The sequence below is a fragment of the Acinonyx jubatus genome, chromosome D4 (genome assembly GCF_027475565.1).
Source record: "Acinonyx jubatus isolate Ajub_Pintada_27869175 chromosome D4, VMU_Ajub_asm_v1.0, whole genome shotgun sequence".
Taxonomy (NCBI): domain Eukaryota; kingdom Metazoa; phylum Chordata; class Mammalia; order Carnivora; family Felidae; genus Acinonyx; species Acinonyx jubatus.
The window spans coordinates 5,736,808-5,753,534 of NC_069391.1; the positions used below are offsets into that span (position 1 = coordinate 5,736,808).

The window sequence follows — 16,727 nt, forward strand, 5'->3', positions numbered from 1 at the left end:
GTCGTGCAGTACATGATACAGTAAAAATCCCTCAAGCTTCACACTTAAGATTTGTGCCGTTTACCATACGTAACTTATACCTAAATTGAAAAAAAAAATTTTTTTTTTAATTAAAAATAATTTCCAGCGGTGAACTCTGTGGATCACCGGCCCTGATTTTCTATCCCAGTCCCGTGAGGACTGAGGAACATTTGGACTCAGGGCCCTCCAAATGTGGTGTTCTTTCTGGGGGAGCGAGGGTATCTGAGCACACTGAGCCTTTTGCTCAATGCCCCGGACTTCTGCTCTAGGCAGGATGTTATGACTGAGCCAGAAGACCGTCCTAAAGGTCTGGTTTCTGCCCCACATCAGTTAGAGGCAGGGCGTTCTACCCTGGTGGCATGGTGGGTCCACTGTGGTCCAGCTGGAAGGCTCCGGGAGAGCCAAATTTGGCCTTTCCAGGTGCCAGTGACATGCCAAGTACCACGGCTGTTACAGTGCCCCACCGGGAAACCAAGAACCACCTTGAACTTGCTCTGTGACCTTGAGGACCTTGCTTGTGACCTCCCAGCCTCAGTTTCCCCATCTGAAACCAAGGCTGCTGGGCCCCCCCCACCCCCAATCCCAACTCTCGCCTGAGACATTTCGGTGGAGCCGTGGACAAGTGCAGAGATGTCCCAAGCCCGCGTGTGCACACAGACCTCAACTCGGTGGCTGTCACCGTGGGGCTTCCGGGGAAGGGGATCCTTCTCTGCGGTCCTCACTGGCCCACATGGGGCTGTTTTTCACAGCACCATTGATCCAGCTAAACCAGGGAGATGCATTAGGTCTCCTCCTGAGGTCAGGGGTTGGGCAGCCCCAACGGTAAGTCGCCCAGGGGCAGTGCTTTAAAGCTCGGCTCTGTGTTTTGGCTCCTTGGGGCCGGGCTCCGGAGTGAGGCTGGGAGGGGGCTGTTGAAGCCTGATCCGGCTCTGGGGGCTGGCGGGCGGGGCAAAGGGCCGCAGCCCAGGGAGGGACAAAGAGATCGATGGGAAACTGTCATGACCCCGTGACCTCAGAGATGGCTTCAAACCACGGTCTTAACCTGCCCTAGGAAATCTGGGAATAAATCTGCCTCCCCAGGGGACAGCGGGGACAGGGGCAGGGGGGAGGTGAGGAGGGGGATGCCAGGGCTAGATGCCCAACGTCCCCGGCCAGGCTGGGTTTGTCCGCTCTCCTTCATCGTCGTATAATGACACCTCGGACTTGACAGTTTGCGTGGAACTCTGCGCATCATCCTTGCTGGGAGCAGCCTCTGAGGGCAGGGCTCAGGGCCCCATCTGACAGTGGGGAGAGCGGCTAGACTCAGCCCGGGTGGCCCAGCTCGCTGGTGGCAGAGCTTTAGAGGGGCTGCAAATGGGTCAGTCCGGCCGGCGGACAGAATCCATGGGGGGGTCTGGACGGGTTGTGGGGCGGGGCCCACAGGTGGCAGGGAGCGACTCTGGAGGGTTTTGGCTCGTGGTGGGGGAGGGGCACGACACGATGCATCTCGAGTTCAGGAAATCTCGAGCCGTCAAGGTCTCTGTGGGGCTGCTTGGGCGGAGCCAGAGGGGCGGTGGTGGCGTCTGTGACGGGGATGACCAGGCTTGAGTTTCCCTCCCAGCACTGCTCCCTGGCCCCCACCACCTCCCCAGGCATTCACCCCGCCGTCCCTGGAGTCTGACAGACCCGGGTCCGAATCCCATCTCTGTGCCTGACTTGCTGTGCAGATGTGGTCGAGGGGACTCTGCCTCTCCGAGCCTCTATTTCCTCATCCTTACGCGTCTGAGTGTTCGGCCGGCAGCACCCGGGGTCAAGCAGGGAGAATGGGGCCGCTATTATTCCCTCTCCCCTCCCGGTGGCCCCAGCCTCCCCCCTCCTCAGGGTTCCCGTAGCTCTCACGACGCACCAGCCAGGTCCCTGGTGCCCAAACACAAGAGCCCGACGCGGGGCTCGAACCCATGAACCGCGAGATCGTGACCTGAGCTGAAGTCGGCCGCTTAACTGACTGAGCCACCTGAGCACTCCAACAATATTGTCCTTCTGATTCTCTTCCATCCCTTCCCATTGTGCCGGGAAGCCTTGGGTTGGTGTTGATCTATCTTTAGCGAGTGCCACAAAGGGTCTCGTGGGCATTAGAAATAATCCCCGAGGAGGCGCTGCCCGGACTCCACGGTTGCCCTTATCAGCGCCAACGCCAACCCCGGACTTCGCAAGGGCGACAGGGACTAGGCTGGGAGGCAGCACCCCACACACCCAGGAAGAGTCTGCACAGGAACATCCACCCTTCTGGAATCTCCTCTTGCTGATTCACATTCCCTCCAGTCTGCCCGGTGGTGGCTAAGGGCATAGATCTTTCTTGAAGTTCCTTTTCATGTGGAAAACTGCCTTCCTGGCCGGTTTGTTCCCACTCGCCGGTGCTTGCCAGGACCAGAGAAGAGGAGCGGGGAGCAGGCCCAGGAGATCCGGCTACGGGCGCCCCGGCCTTACCTGCCCCCTGCCTCCCACAGGATGGGGGGCCACACAAAGGGCCGTGTCACCGGCCCCTGAACCGAGAGACCAAATTGCAGGGGTGGTGAGGAGGGACAGGGATGCCTGTGTGGTCTTCTTGGCTTCCTCCGAGGCCAGGTTTCGACCCGGCTGCTCCCCTAGGGCACCCTTTTGTCCCCGGCCTCTCTCCGCATCTGCAGCCCCAGGACTCAGGGCGGCCGCGGCTGCGTGGCTCCGTGTGTCAGCCCGGACCGCCCGCTTCCCAGCAATCTGGCCTGGGACACAGATAAAGCGGCCTTTCAGAGCTCCCCCTCGGGCCGCTGCAGGGGCCCTCGGAGGGTCCAGGAGGAGCACTGGGGTCCTCTGCGCTGCCTGACAAAGCCGCCTTGTTGGTTGGACTCAGAGGGAGCAGGGACCCCACTCCCTGGTGAGACCCTTCCCCTCAGGCGCTGTCCAGGGTACGTGGGGCCAGCTGTTCCCAGGGGCAGGGCCATCGACCTCACTGAGCCCCAGGCACACGAGGGTGGAATTGGGGGTGCCGAGGGGCCTGGATCCCTGGGAGCTGGACTCCTGGGTTTGGGAATGCCTTGGCAGCTTTTCACCGGGCTCTCCTTGGCCACATGAGACCCCCGTTGCTCCCAGTGCTCTTAAAGTAAAGCCAAAGCCCCTGAGACCTCAGGTGACCCGGCTGTGCCCACCTCCCCAGGCCTTCCGTGTCTCTCCCTCTCTCTTCCTGCGCCCACTCAACCCGTTTGGTTCCTCAAACCTCGGGTCTTAACCGTGCCGTTCCCTCTGCCTAGAACGCCGTTCCCTGCACTTTTCACATGGCTGCCGCTGCTCGCCACCCTCGGAGGCCTCCCTGACCGCCCTAAGTGACCCCCCCCCGCCCCCCCCCCGCCAACTCGGGTCTGTTTTCTTTTCTTTTTTTTTTTTTTTCAACGTTTATTTATTTTTGGGACAGAGAGAGACAGAGCATGAACGGGGGAGGGGCAGAGAGAGAGGGAGACACAGAATCGGAAACAGGCTCCAGGCTCTGAGCCATCAGCCCAGAGCCTGACGCGGGGCTCGAACTCACGGACCGCGAGATCGTGACCTGGCTGACGTCGGACGCTTAACCGACTGCGCCACCCAGGCGCCCTGGGTCTGTTTTCTAGTACACGGGGGAGCGTGTTTCCTTCACCTCTGTGTCCCCAGCACAGGGACACACAGGACACATACGATGAGTAACCGTGGAACGAATAGGCATCTCTGTTTCCCTGGGGCGCGTTACCCAGCAAGTGGAAGGAACTGTCAGATTCCCCTCCATAACTGTGGAGGGTCTCCCTTGGGCCACTCCTACCCCAAGAATGAGGGGGTCGTACCCCTACCTCTGTCTTATCACACCCACCCCTTCCTCTGAGTGGTCCCAAAGGGCTGGGGGCTGCCTCCATCAGGGCCGTGGTCCTGGACATCTGTCTCCACCAACAGGCCTGGCAGGGACAGAGCGAGGCCCGGGGTGGGGGGGTGGGGGACCTGCGCACGGGTAATGCGGACATCAATAAATGATCGCACCAGGGATAAACAGCTGGGCTGTGGGAGGTGGGGTTGGGGGCAGAGTGCGCACAGGGATTTCTCGAACCTCAGGCAGGACTCGGGTCAGCCGGGGTCCCAGATGGAAAGGCCTCCTGTTTCCCAGCCGCTTCATTACCGTATTAACTGAGTGGCCGGCTGGGTCCCTGTTAGCCCCAGGGGGGGTGGCTAGTGTCGTGATTAGTCACAACTGGTGCCACCCCCCAACTCCCAGGGTCAGGGTGTGGGGGAGGGGCCGGGAGAGGGCGCCAATTGTGATAACCACTAACTACGTTCTCACTTGTTGAAGGGTTACCAGGTGCCTGGCCTATTTGTAGCTCTTTATGTGCATAATTCGTTCCGCAGGGCAGCCTCGTAAGATGAGTGCTATATTGGGCCCATTTTATGGACCAGGAAACGGAGACTCAGAGAGATGACGCTACCTGCCTCCTGGGTTCTTGCCGCCTCTGTGCTCCCGGGTGTTACTGGCTGTGCAGGGAACCCTCAAAGGCCTTCCCTAAGGAGCCTGGCCAGCGGGGGCCAAGCCCACACCATCCGGGTTCAACATACAGCACTCCACCCTGCCAGTCGGTTGAGCGTCCGGCTTCGGTTCGGGTCATGATCTCGTGGTTTGTGGGTTTGAGCCCCGCATCGGGCTCTGTGCTGATGGCTCGGAGCCTGGGGCCTGCTTCGGATTGTGTGTCTCCCTCTCTTTCTCTGCCCCTCTCCCTCCCACTCTGTCTCTGTCTCTCTCTCTCTCTCTAAAAAATAAATAAAAACATAAAAAATTTTTTTTTTTAAGTTCTGTGGCCTGGTCCCACTGAGCGCTCCCGGCCGTCACCAGCAGGGACCCCTGGAGCTTCGTGAGGGACTTTTGCAGCCTCACAAGCTGTAAAGAAGACATTTGGAAAGAAAGGGAACCTAGGAGTTGTGAGGACCCTGGCCCTTTGGTTTTACATTTGGGGAAACTAAAGCCCGGAAGGGCTCAGGGGCCTAAGGGTCACACAGCAAATGAGTGGTGGAGTGAGTTCCGCAAATTGCCATGATGTCAAGCTGCGTGGGGTAACAGGTGTCTACGATTCCACCACCTGAGGGTCAGTACTTACTTCCAGGTTCCCGGGAGCGCACCAGGAGGCATTAATGTAAAGGGCTTTGTGTTAGCTGGGCTCATGTGCCCAGGGCCCGGCATATAGTAGCTACTCAGTTAATATTTTTGAAATGTGCGCTGAATGTCCTCCACAGCAGTGAATAAGAGAGACGCAACCCTTGCTGTCCCAGGGCCCACAGCCTGTCACCTCCATGGCTTGTGAGCCAGGATAAGGAAGGCTGAGTGTGTGTGTGTGTGTGTGTGCACACGCGCGGAGGGGGGGGTCCCACTTCTCCAGGGGACGTGGCTAATTCTCTTCCTCTTCATCCCACTGGGCTGACACCTCAGTTTTACTAGTCCAAGTTCAGACAGGTGATGAGATGCGTAAAAGCTTGCTGAGCGTGAGACGCTAAGGAACCGGCATCTGGAATCTAGTTATTTTTCAAGAAGTGTCGAGGCAGCCAGTGAAAAACCCCACGTGCCCTCACGGCCAAGTGGGGTCTATGGCCATGAGGTTGCCCCAGCCAGCATTCAGTGTACTGGATGAGGACTCTGGAGACCAGGATTTAGCTCTGGCTATCTTCTGAGCGTGTGACCTCGGACATACGACCGATTCAGCACCCCCCCCCCCCCCCCCGCCGTCTACGCGCTGGAGGATGGGTCGGGGTCACCCCCGAGGTTTTGTGCCAGGAAGCTGCTGGGAAAGCAGGATGGCCACCGCCAGGCAGTGAGGCTGCCGTGGCTTTAAAAGGGCCCCAGCAGCAGCAGAGCGTGGCTGGCCACCTGCGGAGCCCCTCCACAGCTGGGAAGATTAGTCTCTTCCACAAGACAACACCCATTACCATGTTCCAATAGCCATCACTTCCGCTAGGAGAGCTACGGATGAGATATCGATTGTGTTGACCCCAGGCGAGCCCTTCCCCCAGCCTGAGAGGCGCGCCGAGCGGTTCTGTGCCCGGACCTTGGCTGCCAGGCCCTGAAGCCCCTCCCTGCAGCTGCCTGGGGCCTTGGGGTCCAGGTGAGGCTGGCAGTGGCCCCACCAGGTGGGCCTGTGGGCTGGCCAACGCCTGGGCTCTGGGCCTTTAATCCCCATGAAGGGTGGCTGGGGAGAGGGGCGTTTCCGTGAACAAAGGCATGTGAGTGGGAAGGGACGGTCTGCCTAGGGCCTCAGAGGCAACGTCTGGCCAGGGAATGGGGGCAAGGGGGAAGCGAGGCCGCCGTCGGGGCGGCCAATCTAATGCCACATCTGGGCCAGCGGTGCGAGCCCTGGGGCAGGACGGGACGAGATCTCAACCTCACCTTTGTCACTCGAGACTTCGGCCTCCCGGTCCCAGGCAGCCCGGCCTCCTGGCAGCTCCCCAGGTCTGCTCCTTCTCCCTCTGAAATTCAGGCACCGGGGCACTTGAAATGGAAAGGGAGGGGGGGTGCCCTCAGGCCGGCGCCACCAGGAGTGGCCCGCCCCACCACGCCGCCCCCACCACAGCCCCGAGGCCCCGCGGGAGCCAAATGTCTCTGTAGAAATCAGCTGAGAGCAAGAGAGCAGAGGCAGGTGCAAGCTCCTTCATTCACTCGTTCTCTCATTGACTCATTCAGGGAATCCCGCGGGGTAGGACCCAGCAACGGCCCAGAGCTCTCAACAGACGAGCCCTTGGTGATCCCTGCCACCGGCACTGAAATGGGGCGGCCTAGGTGCCTTTGAACTTTCTCCACTTTCTTATTTGCCCAGCCTGCCTCCGTAAATTTTTTAAAAGAAGCAAGGTGTTCTCCTTCCCCGCGCCGCCTCCCCCCCCCCCGCAAACCCTATGATTTCTAACAGTCTCACGGTGGCACTAGGGAGCCTTCTGGGCACTGGGGATGTTCCATATCTTCATCTCAGTGGTGTTAACACAGATGAATACACCTCATCGAGCTGTCCATCAAAGATTTATGCACTTTACCGTGAGTGTGTGCATGTGTGTGTGTGTATATGCATTAGCGTGCACGTATATGGTGCCTCGACCGAAGCCAACCCCATCTCCTGCTTTTGAATAGAATGTTTGGCTTCTTCTAGGACCAGGGAGGCCTGGAAGGGGTGGGCCTGGCTGGCTGGCCTGGCTCCTTGGCCAGCCAGGAGATCCCTCCTTGTCTCCCCAGCCCCAGAAGGTGAAAGGGGTCTGGGGTCCTTGATCAGTCTGTCCTGCCCAGGCTCGGGACCCCAGCACCAGACACGAGAGCCCCTCCTTCCCCCAGCCGGGAGCTGGAGGAGGGACAGGGGGTAGATTTGGAAACAATAAGATAATAACTGACGTGAGATGGGAGAATTCACCCATTCGACACAATCTCATCGAGAACTTCTTAGCTGCCGAATGCTGTGCCGAGTGCCCGGTGATCCAGTGATGGACACAGGACGCAGAGTCACTGCTCTCGGGGTGTCTGCAGCCTTGCAGGGTAGTTGGAACCCACCCCGGGAATGGCCAGGGCTGAGCATTTAGGGAAAGCTGGAGGATGCGCTCCTCAACCTCGAACGCCAAGAAAGTGGCACTCGTCAGGGCCCGGGGCTCGTCAGCTCCGAGGCCGTGTGGCTGCTGAGATGCAAAAGGTCAGATTGTCGCAGGCCAAACCCACATCGAGGGGTGCCTGTTCCCTTGTAGGCATGCCACATGGGCTGACGTGGTTGGAAGCCGGGAGCCCGGAGACCTACGGTTGCTGCATAATAAATAAAGTGCCCCTACGAGGCGGACGCGGTTATCATCCCGGTTTTATAGCTGAGGATGCGGAGGCCAATCAGAAATACTGAAGAAGTCAGCCCGGGTCACTGGTTAGGAAGTGGCAGGGGCAGGATTTGAACCCAGGTCTGGGCAGCCTCACCTGTAAAATGAGGGTTCTCCTTCCCCCCCCTCCTTTTCTCACCATGATGATGGTCAAGCTCCCACTATGTAAAGGAGAAGAAAAAGCCTTTTGAACTGCCCACCCAGGGGGCACATAAGGGGCAGTTTTTATTTGCAGTGACCAGCTTCTGTGACACTGGGGTGCCTCTTGGGTGGAGAAGTGATTGAGGCCAGGCTGTGTCCCGACGGCCCGTCGGGTGCCTCTGAGGGTCCCCTGAGATCCTGAGATCCCTGGGAGGAAGGACCCATTATGGTCCCATCCCACGGATGGAGAAACCAAAGCTCAGGGGGACAGAGGAGTAGGCAGGATGTGGTGTGGGTAGCCTGTGTCTGGCCCCTGGACTGTCCCCCTGGCCCCATCCCCCCTGCCTTGCCTATAGCTGCTCTGTGAGAGCCCTTTGCTTCACTCTGGCTGGACACCTTCCTCCCCCGCCAGAGGTTCCATCCAGCCCCACCTTCCCAGCCCATGCTCTTCCCCGTCCTTTTTGTTTTTTGTTTTTTAAAGTTTATTTATTTATTTTGAGAGAGACAGAGAGAGCACAAGCTGGGGAGGTGCAGACACAGCGGGGGATCCCAAGCAGGCTCGGGGCGCTGACAGCAGAGAGCCTGATGCGGGGCTCGAACTCACGAACAGTGAGATCATGCCCTGAGCCAAAGTCGGACGCTCAGCTGACTTAGCCACCCAGGCGCCCCACCCATCCTTCTTTAACACTGGCCGTCTTTCCTCCTCACATTGAAACGTGATTTACACCTCAGACAAGATTTACCCATTTCAAGCATATAATGCAAGTTTGTTATGAAGCCCATATTAACACTGTGGAAAATTAATTATGCTATTATGTTAAGTGAAAAAAAAAATGAAATGTGCGAGTACACGACGTAAACATATTACATCACACGCATGAGAGCAAATGTGCATATGCAAACATGACTAACAGGAAACATAAAAATATTCACCAAAATATTTTAGCTAACCTGTGGATGCAGAGGGGGCACCTGGGTGGTTCAGCTGGTTGAGCGGCCGACTCTTGATTTTGGCTCAGGTCATGCTCCCAGGGTCATGGGATCGAGCCCCACATTGGGCTCCATGCTGAGTGTGGAACCTGCTTGAGATTCTCTCTCTCCCTCCTTCTGCCCCTCTCTCCCCCCTCTCTCTAAAATAAAAATTACGTACACGCACGCACACAGAAAAACAAACCAAGAAACTAAAAGACTTCCAAAAAAAAAAAACAAACCATGTGGATGCAGAAATGAATTTCTTCCCAACGATTTTCCAAAGTTTCTGTACTTTTCAGTATCACTCTGCTCGGTCACTCTGGCAGATCCCAGGTAAACAATGGATGTGAGGTACCAACAGCCCCATCTACAATCCAATATCTATTTGAATTTCCTGATTGACTTGAGAGCTGAGGACATGCCTGGAGAGAGATCTCCAATGTTGGGAATGACCTGATTCAGACATACCTGGACATCTGTGGTGGTCTGGGGGCCACGTCATGGAAGCCTATAGCCAGGGGGTGAGGGAATCTAGGGTCTCCCAAGGATAAAATCTACCCCGAGAGAAGTAGGGTCAGTCCCGGTGAGCCAAGCCCTGCAACAAGGTCTGTGGCCGGAAGACAGGGCAGTCCTAGTGAGAGCTGGGGGCTGTCGGTAGAAACCACCAGCAACCCAGACCACTTGGCCACATCCGCGTGCTCAGATGGGGCAGCGCTGGGTGTGTGAACCACTAGGAGTTCTAACATCTCAGTGTCCAAGCAACCCTACTCTGGATCCCCTAAGGTGGTGGTGTCCTACCCACTTCTCAGTGGAGTTGGGGGTCCCTGCTCTTGAGAGCAGGGGCGGAGGCATGTCAAGCTTGTAGGTAGTGGCTGGAGAGAAGTTACAGGAAAAACAGGAGGCGAGTGAAGGCAGGAACCTGGGCTGTGGCAGGTTTGGGATTGGGTTGGAATGGCTCCCGAGTGCCTAACCACCATTTCCTCCCTGTACTTCGAGATCAGGGATGGGCTCTGAACTGGGGGCAGAGGGAATGTGTGCTTCTAAAGTTCCTTGGATGTGGCTTCTGAGCTAATCAAGATTGGGTGGATATTCAACATCCAACAAAAATTTTCTGAGTACCTGTTATGGACCAGACACGGTTTCAGCACCAGGGACACGGCTGTCTGGGTCTGACCTGGAGACCGGGTCTCTGCCCACCTGGAGCTCCCTGTTCTGGTGGGAGAGACACTCAACAATGCCCAGCATCCAATAAAAAAATTATTAGACACACAAAGCAAAGCAACGCATAACGTGTCAGGTGGTGATAGGTAAATATGGAGCAGAGAAAGGCAGGGGAAAGGGTATAGTAGGTGCCAGCTTGGGGATCTATAACAAGTGAGACTTGTGGCCGTCTCGGGCAGGTGGCTCCAGGCAGAGCTGGGCCTGTTTGGGGAACAGCAAGTAAGGCAGGGGGCTGGACAGAGTGAGGGGGGCAGTGAAGGAGGTGAGGGAGGGAGGCAGTAGGGAGCCACGAAGGGATTCACAGGCCCTAGTAAACGGATTGCTGATCTGTTTCTGCGTCATAAGCAACCCCAACTTAATGCAACAGAACAAAACTGTATTCATTCTCAGGAGCCCAGAGGTTGCCCGTCTGGGTGATTCTTCTGCTGGTCTTATGTGGGATCATTCAGGCAACTGCTGACATCTTGCGGCTCGACTGGAGCCGGAGTTCCCATGTGGTCTCACTTCTGTGTCTGGTAATTGGTCCCGGCTGGAGGAAGGATTTGGGTTTTCGTGCCGAGCGAGATAGGAGATGTGGTGGAAACAGGAAGGATGGGGAACTATGCGACATGTGTTAACTGAGAGGAGAAACGGCCAAAAATGTTCCAAATTGGATAAAACCCCACAGATTCAAGCCCAATGAACCCCAATAGAATAAGCATAAGAAAACAATAACAAAGCACATCATAATCAGGTTGCTGAAGACCAGCAATAAAGAGATAGTCTTAAAAGCAGGCAGAGAAGGGGTGTCTGGGTGGCTCAGTCACTCGAGCCACCGACTCTCCATTTCAGTTCAGGTCGTGATCTTATGGTTCATGAGTTCGAGCCCTGAGTCGGGCTCTGCGCTGACAGTGGGGAACCTGCTTGGGATTCTCTGTTTCCCTCTCTCTCTGCCCCTCCCCGACTCGCACGCTGTCTCTCAAAAATAAATAAACATTTTTAAAAAACTTAAAAAAGCAGGCAGGAAAAACAGACATTATACGTACAAGGACAAAAACGATGTTTGTAAAAAAAATTTGTTTTAATGTTTATTTCTGAGAGAGAGAGACGGAGCATAAGTGGGGGAGGAGCAGAGAGAGAGGGAGACACAGAATCCGAAACAGGCTCCAGGCTCCGAGCCGTCAGCACAGAACCCGACGCGGGGCTCAAACCCACGGACGGTGAGATCATCACCTAAGCTGAAGTTGGCCGCTTCACCGACTGAGCCACCCAGGCGCCCCCCAAATGGTAAATTTTTAGTTACACTAGTCAAGAAAAAACAAGGACACAAATTACCAAGGTGAGTAATGAAAGAAGGACACCGTTATCAATCCCACATACATTAAAAAGGCTTTGTCAGCCTACAGGAGGAAAAATGAGGCTTACAGAAGGATGCTCCTTCAGACAGAAGTGGCACTAAAAGCACCCTGAACGAGGCACCTGGGTGGCTCAGTCGGTTAAGGGTCCAAATTCGGCTCAAGTCACAATCTCACGGTTTGTGAGTTCGAGCCCCGCATCCGGCTTTCTGGTGCTTGCACTGAGCACCCTTTGGATTTTCTGCCCACTCTCTCTCTGCCTCTCCCCCCACCCCAAATAAATAAAAACATTAAAAAAAAATAACAGCAGTGTGTCGTCGAGGTTTGAGAAAAGTAATGCCTACAACAGCACAAAGGGAAATGTCCTAAGATGGCTCTGTTGTGAGATTCTCGCTTTGCACATGAGGCAGTACGGTATTCGTTGAAGGTAGTCTGGGGTTAAGCTAAAGATAGATATTGTGACCCCTAGAGAAACCACCAGAAAGGCAAAAAGAAGTATAGTTAATAAACCAACTACCAAAAATACCCAATAAAATCCAACAAAGGGGAGGGAAACAATTTAGGAGTGGAAGAAAACTAAATCTATAAATCTGTAAGTGAGTAACTTGGGGTTTTTTTTTTTCAATATAATGGAATGTTACATAGCTCTTGGAAGTGTTCGAGAAGAGATTTAATGATGTGGGGAACCATTCGTGATATAATGTTTTTTTGTTTGTTTGTTTTGTTTTTTTTTAACATTTTTATTTATTTTTGAGACAGAGAGAGACAGAGCATGAATGGGGGAGGGGCAGAGAGAGAAGGAGACACAGAATCGGAAGCAGGCTCCAGGCTCTGAGTCATCAGCCCAGAGCCCGACACGGGGCTCGAACTCACGGGCTGTGAGATCATGACCTGAGCCGAAGTCGGATGCTTAACCGACTGAGCCACCCAGGCGCCCCTGATATAATGTTAACATGTTAAAGTTTATTTATTTATTTTGAGAGAAAGAGCACGAGCAGAGGAGGAGCAAAGAGAGAGAATCCGAAGCAGGCTCTGCACGGTCAGCGTGGAGCCTGATGCGGGGCTCGAACTCATGAACCGCGAGATCATGACCAGAGCCAAAAGCAAGAGTCAGACGCTTAACCGGCTGACCCGTATAATGTTAACATTTTAAAGCAGAGCATACCATCTGCTTTTAAAATACTTTAGCCTCGGGGCATGTGGGTGGCTCAGTCGGTTGAGCGTTGGACTTCGGCTCAGGTCATGATCTCCACAGCTTGTGGGTTCAAGCCCTGCGTCGGGCTCTATGCTGACAGCTCAGAGCCTGGAGCCTGCTTCAGATTCCGTGTCTCCCTCTCGCTCTCTGCCCCTTCCCTGCTCGTGCTCGGTCTCTCTCAAAAATAAATAAAACGTTAAAAAAAATTTTTTTTTGAAATATTTTAGCTTAAAGGACTCTGCAAAAATATTTATAAGCATAGGAAAATACAACTGTAAGGAAATAAACTAAGTATAAGCAGTGTTTGTAACTGGGTGGCAAGCCGATGAGTGTTAATTCTTTCCATAAAATTTCAATTAATTTTAGTAAGACGCAGCCTATCACGACATAACACGGGAGCCTTTGCGGGGCAGCCAGGCCAGCGTTTGGTCCTTGGCTGTCGCTTGCAGCTGAGGGACCTTTGGCAAATCAATTTCTCTGCATCCGTTGCCTCCTCTGTAAAATGGAGGGGACAGTGTCAACCACACGGTGTTTTGAAGGTCCGGGGAGACCATGTGAATAAAGTGTATAGCAAAGTGTTTGGCAACGGTGGTGTTGAGGAATTCACCGATAACTCCGATAAGCAGAGAAAAAGAAGTTTCAAAGACAAAACTTGTTTTGAAAGAAACCCTCATTGGCCAAGGCAGGAGAGGGGAGATCAGAACCAGGGCAGGGTCCAGAGTAATCCGCACTCCAGTCTTCCCAGTAAAGCGGCTTTTGGTTGCGAGTATCAGGCACTCCCTCCTCAAGCTTAGGCCCCACACGATACTGGGTTATGAGAACCCCAGGCTGTCTTAGAGAATCCGGATGAAGAAACGCCACCACCACCATGGTGCGCACCGGGATGGGAACTGGGATTCTAACCCTGAAGCCCACTCCTCCCATCCCCCTGCCTCTTGCTTTCTTCTCCCTCCGCGCTTTTCCGGGAACGAGGCATCCCAACCAGCCCAAAGGCACCTGGCCTCGCTTCTGCCTATTTGTGCCTGCTGGGTCCCTGGGAGCAAGATTCTGATTGGCCCGGCTTGGGTCAGGTGCCCAGGCCCGGCCCAATGAGATATGGCTGAGGGGGCGGAGTCACTGCACCGACATGGCTGCCTTGGGCCTTGTTTTGTGTTGGAAGGATGGGGGGAAACTTGTAGGCCCAAGGGTTGACACTAAATTCTGTGGCTGTCCTTTTCTGTTCTCTGTTCAGGCTTTTCTTCTTAACTCAGGGTTCCTCCTCCTCCATAATTTGGGCCACATAAGGCCACCGTGCTGTTGGGGGGAGCCTCCTGTGGGCAGTCATGGCCGCCATTCCCGCTGTTCTCTGTGGGCAGCGGGCGGGACAGCTCCCCAGGAGGTCACCCAAACTCTCCTTGGTTCCCTGTGACATGGCACGGGGCCACAGTCGGTGACAAAATGCCAGGCTGACCCAGGGGGCCAAATCTGGATTCTCTGGGGGGTTTTTGCGGGAGGAGAGACGGTCAGATCCTTCCAGATAAACAGGGTCCCCGGCAAAAGGTGGCTTTGGTAGCGCTTAAATCACAAAGGTTGGTCTAAGAAGGGCACCGCTGACTACACAGTCTCACACACACCCTCTCTCTGCAGAAATAAAGAAACAAAAGACTAATGTATCTCTTTTTAATTGTCATTTTACATCTCCCCACTGCAGCCCCCCCCTTCCCTTCCGTGCCCACTTCTGCAGGCTGCAGGGGAGCGGGGAACAAAGCTGGGGGCTGGCACCCCCACCAGGCTGCCAGCCCGGGAGAACAAGTCACAATTACAAATTATCACAACAATTAGCGCCTGTACTTGAGAGATGGGCAAAGGAGGCGGCCCAGCTCCTCATTGTCAACCGGTCTATTTGGCAGTGACCTTGCTCTGGACGCGATGATATTCCTTCAGCCTGTAAACCAGATTCAAAACAAAGAAAAATGTAAATTAACAATAACAACATGCACTCGGTTCAATTAATTCGGGCCCAACCCGGGGGGCGGGGGGGCAGCTGCTTGTTAAGATGTGTGTGCGTGTGAAGTTGTCTCCCCCCCCCCCCCCCCCCGTTCCCGCTCCTGCCCCCCCCCACCCCCCCGGGCCCCTCCTGCCCTCCAATCAGGATAGTGTAATTAATTTATCTTTGGGGAAAACATTGCTTGGCATTGTTGAAGACAAAGCATTTAACTGGCAATGGGAGAGATGAAGAGGCCATTATGAAAACCCGATGTGTTTGGAGCCATTGAAAAACGGTTTATAATCGTAAAATACAGAGGGCGAAGGAGGCGGGTTGGCGGAGGTGATTGGCGGAGCGGAGAGCGCCCGGGGAAGGTCAGGCTGGATTCAGCGTCTCCCTCGGTCTCGGCACCCGGGACAAGAGCCTGGATTTGGGGGAAAACGGTGGCTCTGTGCCCAGCGCGTGTGTCAGGGAGACAAGAGAGACTCGTGCCTTCTACCCAACGCCAAGTCCCGAGAGACGGAAGCGGGTGGCTAAGCACCCAGAGCTGGACAGACACGCCATGTGGACTCAGGAATATGGCTTCCTAGCTGTGTGACTGTGGGCAGGTTACTTAACCGCTCTGGGCCTGTTTCTGGCGTCGCAGCTTTGTGTAAGAATTAAAGGAGACAAGTTAGGAGAGTGCCTTGGGAATGGCTTAGTGTATGGTGACTGTTGGGAATAAATGACCCTGTTTGCCCTTGTACAGCCCGCCCCCCCTGGGCTGAGCACGTGGTACCAGTTTCTGGGCTCTTCCTGTAGGCCAGGGTCTGGGCTGCCACCCCGGTGAGGTGGCTATGGTCAATGACCCCACATGGTTCCCAGTGGTTCGGCAAGGGCTCTGAGACCGTACTGCAGAGCTCGGATTTGAACCCAGGTCTGAGTGGCTTCAGATGGTACTAGCGGGCCCTATCCCGCTAGGCCATGGGGATCCACGTGGCTAGGGTGGTTTCCAGTTAGACCCGCAGCTCGGCTGTGGCGACGGGTGCCTTCTGGCCCGGTGACTCTCTGAGGCTCCTTTCTACCTCTTGGCCATTTCCCTTTCTAACCCACCCAGGCAAGAGGCTCCTAGCGGAGTCCTTCTTGTAGCTGGAGAGGGTGGGAGTAAGTGTCAGAGGCAAAGGGCAGGACCCGGAAACATGGAACCTAAGTATCCAGGACCCTCTGTGGCTCTTGGCTGTGCCTTCTGCCTCTTTGAGAATAGGAACAGGCTGGGTCCAAAGCAGGCACTGCAGACGCCATGGGCAGGGGGACAGAAAGGTGGGGCTTGTCTAGGAAAGGGCAGCTGAGGTCCTGTCACTGCCTGCTGCCCACACCTGGGGGGAAGGGGGGTGTTGAGGACCCATCAGGGCCCAGAGCCGCTCACCTGAGGGAGTTGATATTGATGAAGCCGGTGGCATCGATGGGCTCATAATTGCCCTGCACGTTCATGCTGCAAGGAGACAGTAGAAGCCTGTCAGCACAGCCCCCGGGCCTCGCTTTGCGATGTCAGAGGATCTCTGGGGCTGGGCACAGCTCAGGCTCCCAGATACCCGGGGTATTTCTGCTCTGCTGGCCCAAACTTTGGCTTCTCGTTGCATTCTGTCCCAATTCAGGAGCCCTACTATGGGCCAGGCACCGTGTCCGGGGCTGGAGAGTGGGGAGCCTCATCCCTGCTACACAAAGGGGCAGGTAGGGTCCCGGCAAGACCCTGCCTAACCCATCCACGAACCTGGTGCCCGCCCCACGCCAGCTGGCCACCAGAAGCGCCTGGTTAACCACTGCTGTTACCAGTGTCTCCCGCCCCCCCCCCCCCCCCCCCCATCTACAAACTTCATCTTCCAGATTCGACCTCTCTGGGGCTGTTTTCACTTCCCTAGCTTCCAAAGCCCCTCCCAACCACAGTCCTTCAGGGCGGGGTGGGGAGGGGCCTGTCTCTCAGCTCTGCCGCCCCTTCCCCCCCCCCCCCCAAGGAGCTTAGGGCAAATATTCCTGTTCTTTGAACTTC

The 16,727-nt window shown here is 55.5% G+C and overlaps 2 protein-coding genes across 2 annotated transcripts in view; both read right to left on the reverse strand.

Annotated features, from left to right (window-relative positions):
* Positions 1-16,727, reverse strand: part of FUBP3 (far upstream element binding protein 3) — a 122,293-nt gene that overhangs the window by 91,024 nt on the left and 14,542 nt on the right. The window lies entirely within an intron of this gene.
* ASS1 (argininosuccinate synthase 1) overlaps positions 14,381-16,727 on the reverse strand; it is a 53,077-nt gene continuing 50,730 nt past the window's right edge. Inside the window, exons 15-16 of the mRNA XM_027035398.2 lie at positions 16,107-16,172; positions 14,381-14,659 (exon numbers count right to left, since the gene is read on the reverse strand). Of these exons, the coding sequence (XP_026891199.1) occupies positions 14,614-14,659; positions 16,107-16,172 (112 nt within the window). The 3' untranslated portion in view covers positions 14,381-14,613. The remainder of the gene's footprint in view (positions 14,660-16,106; positions 16,173-16,727) is intronic.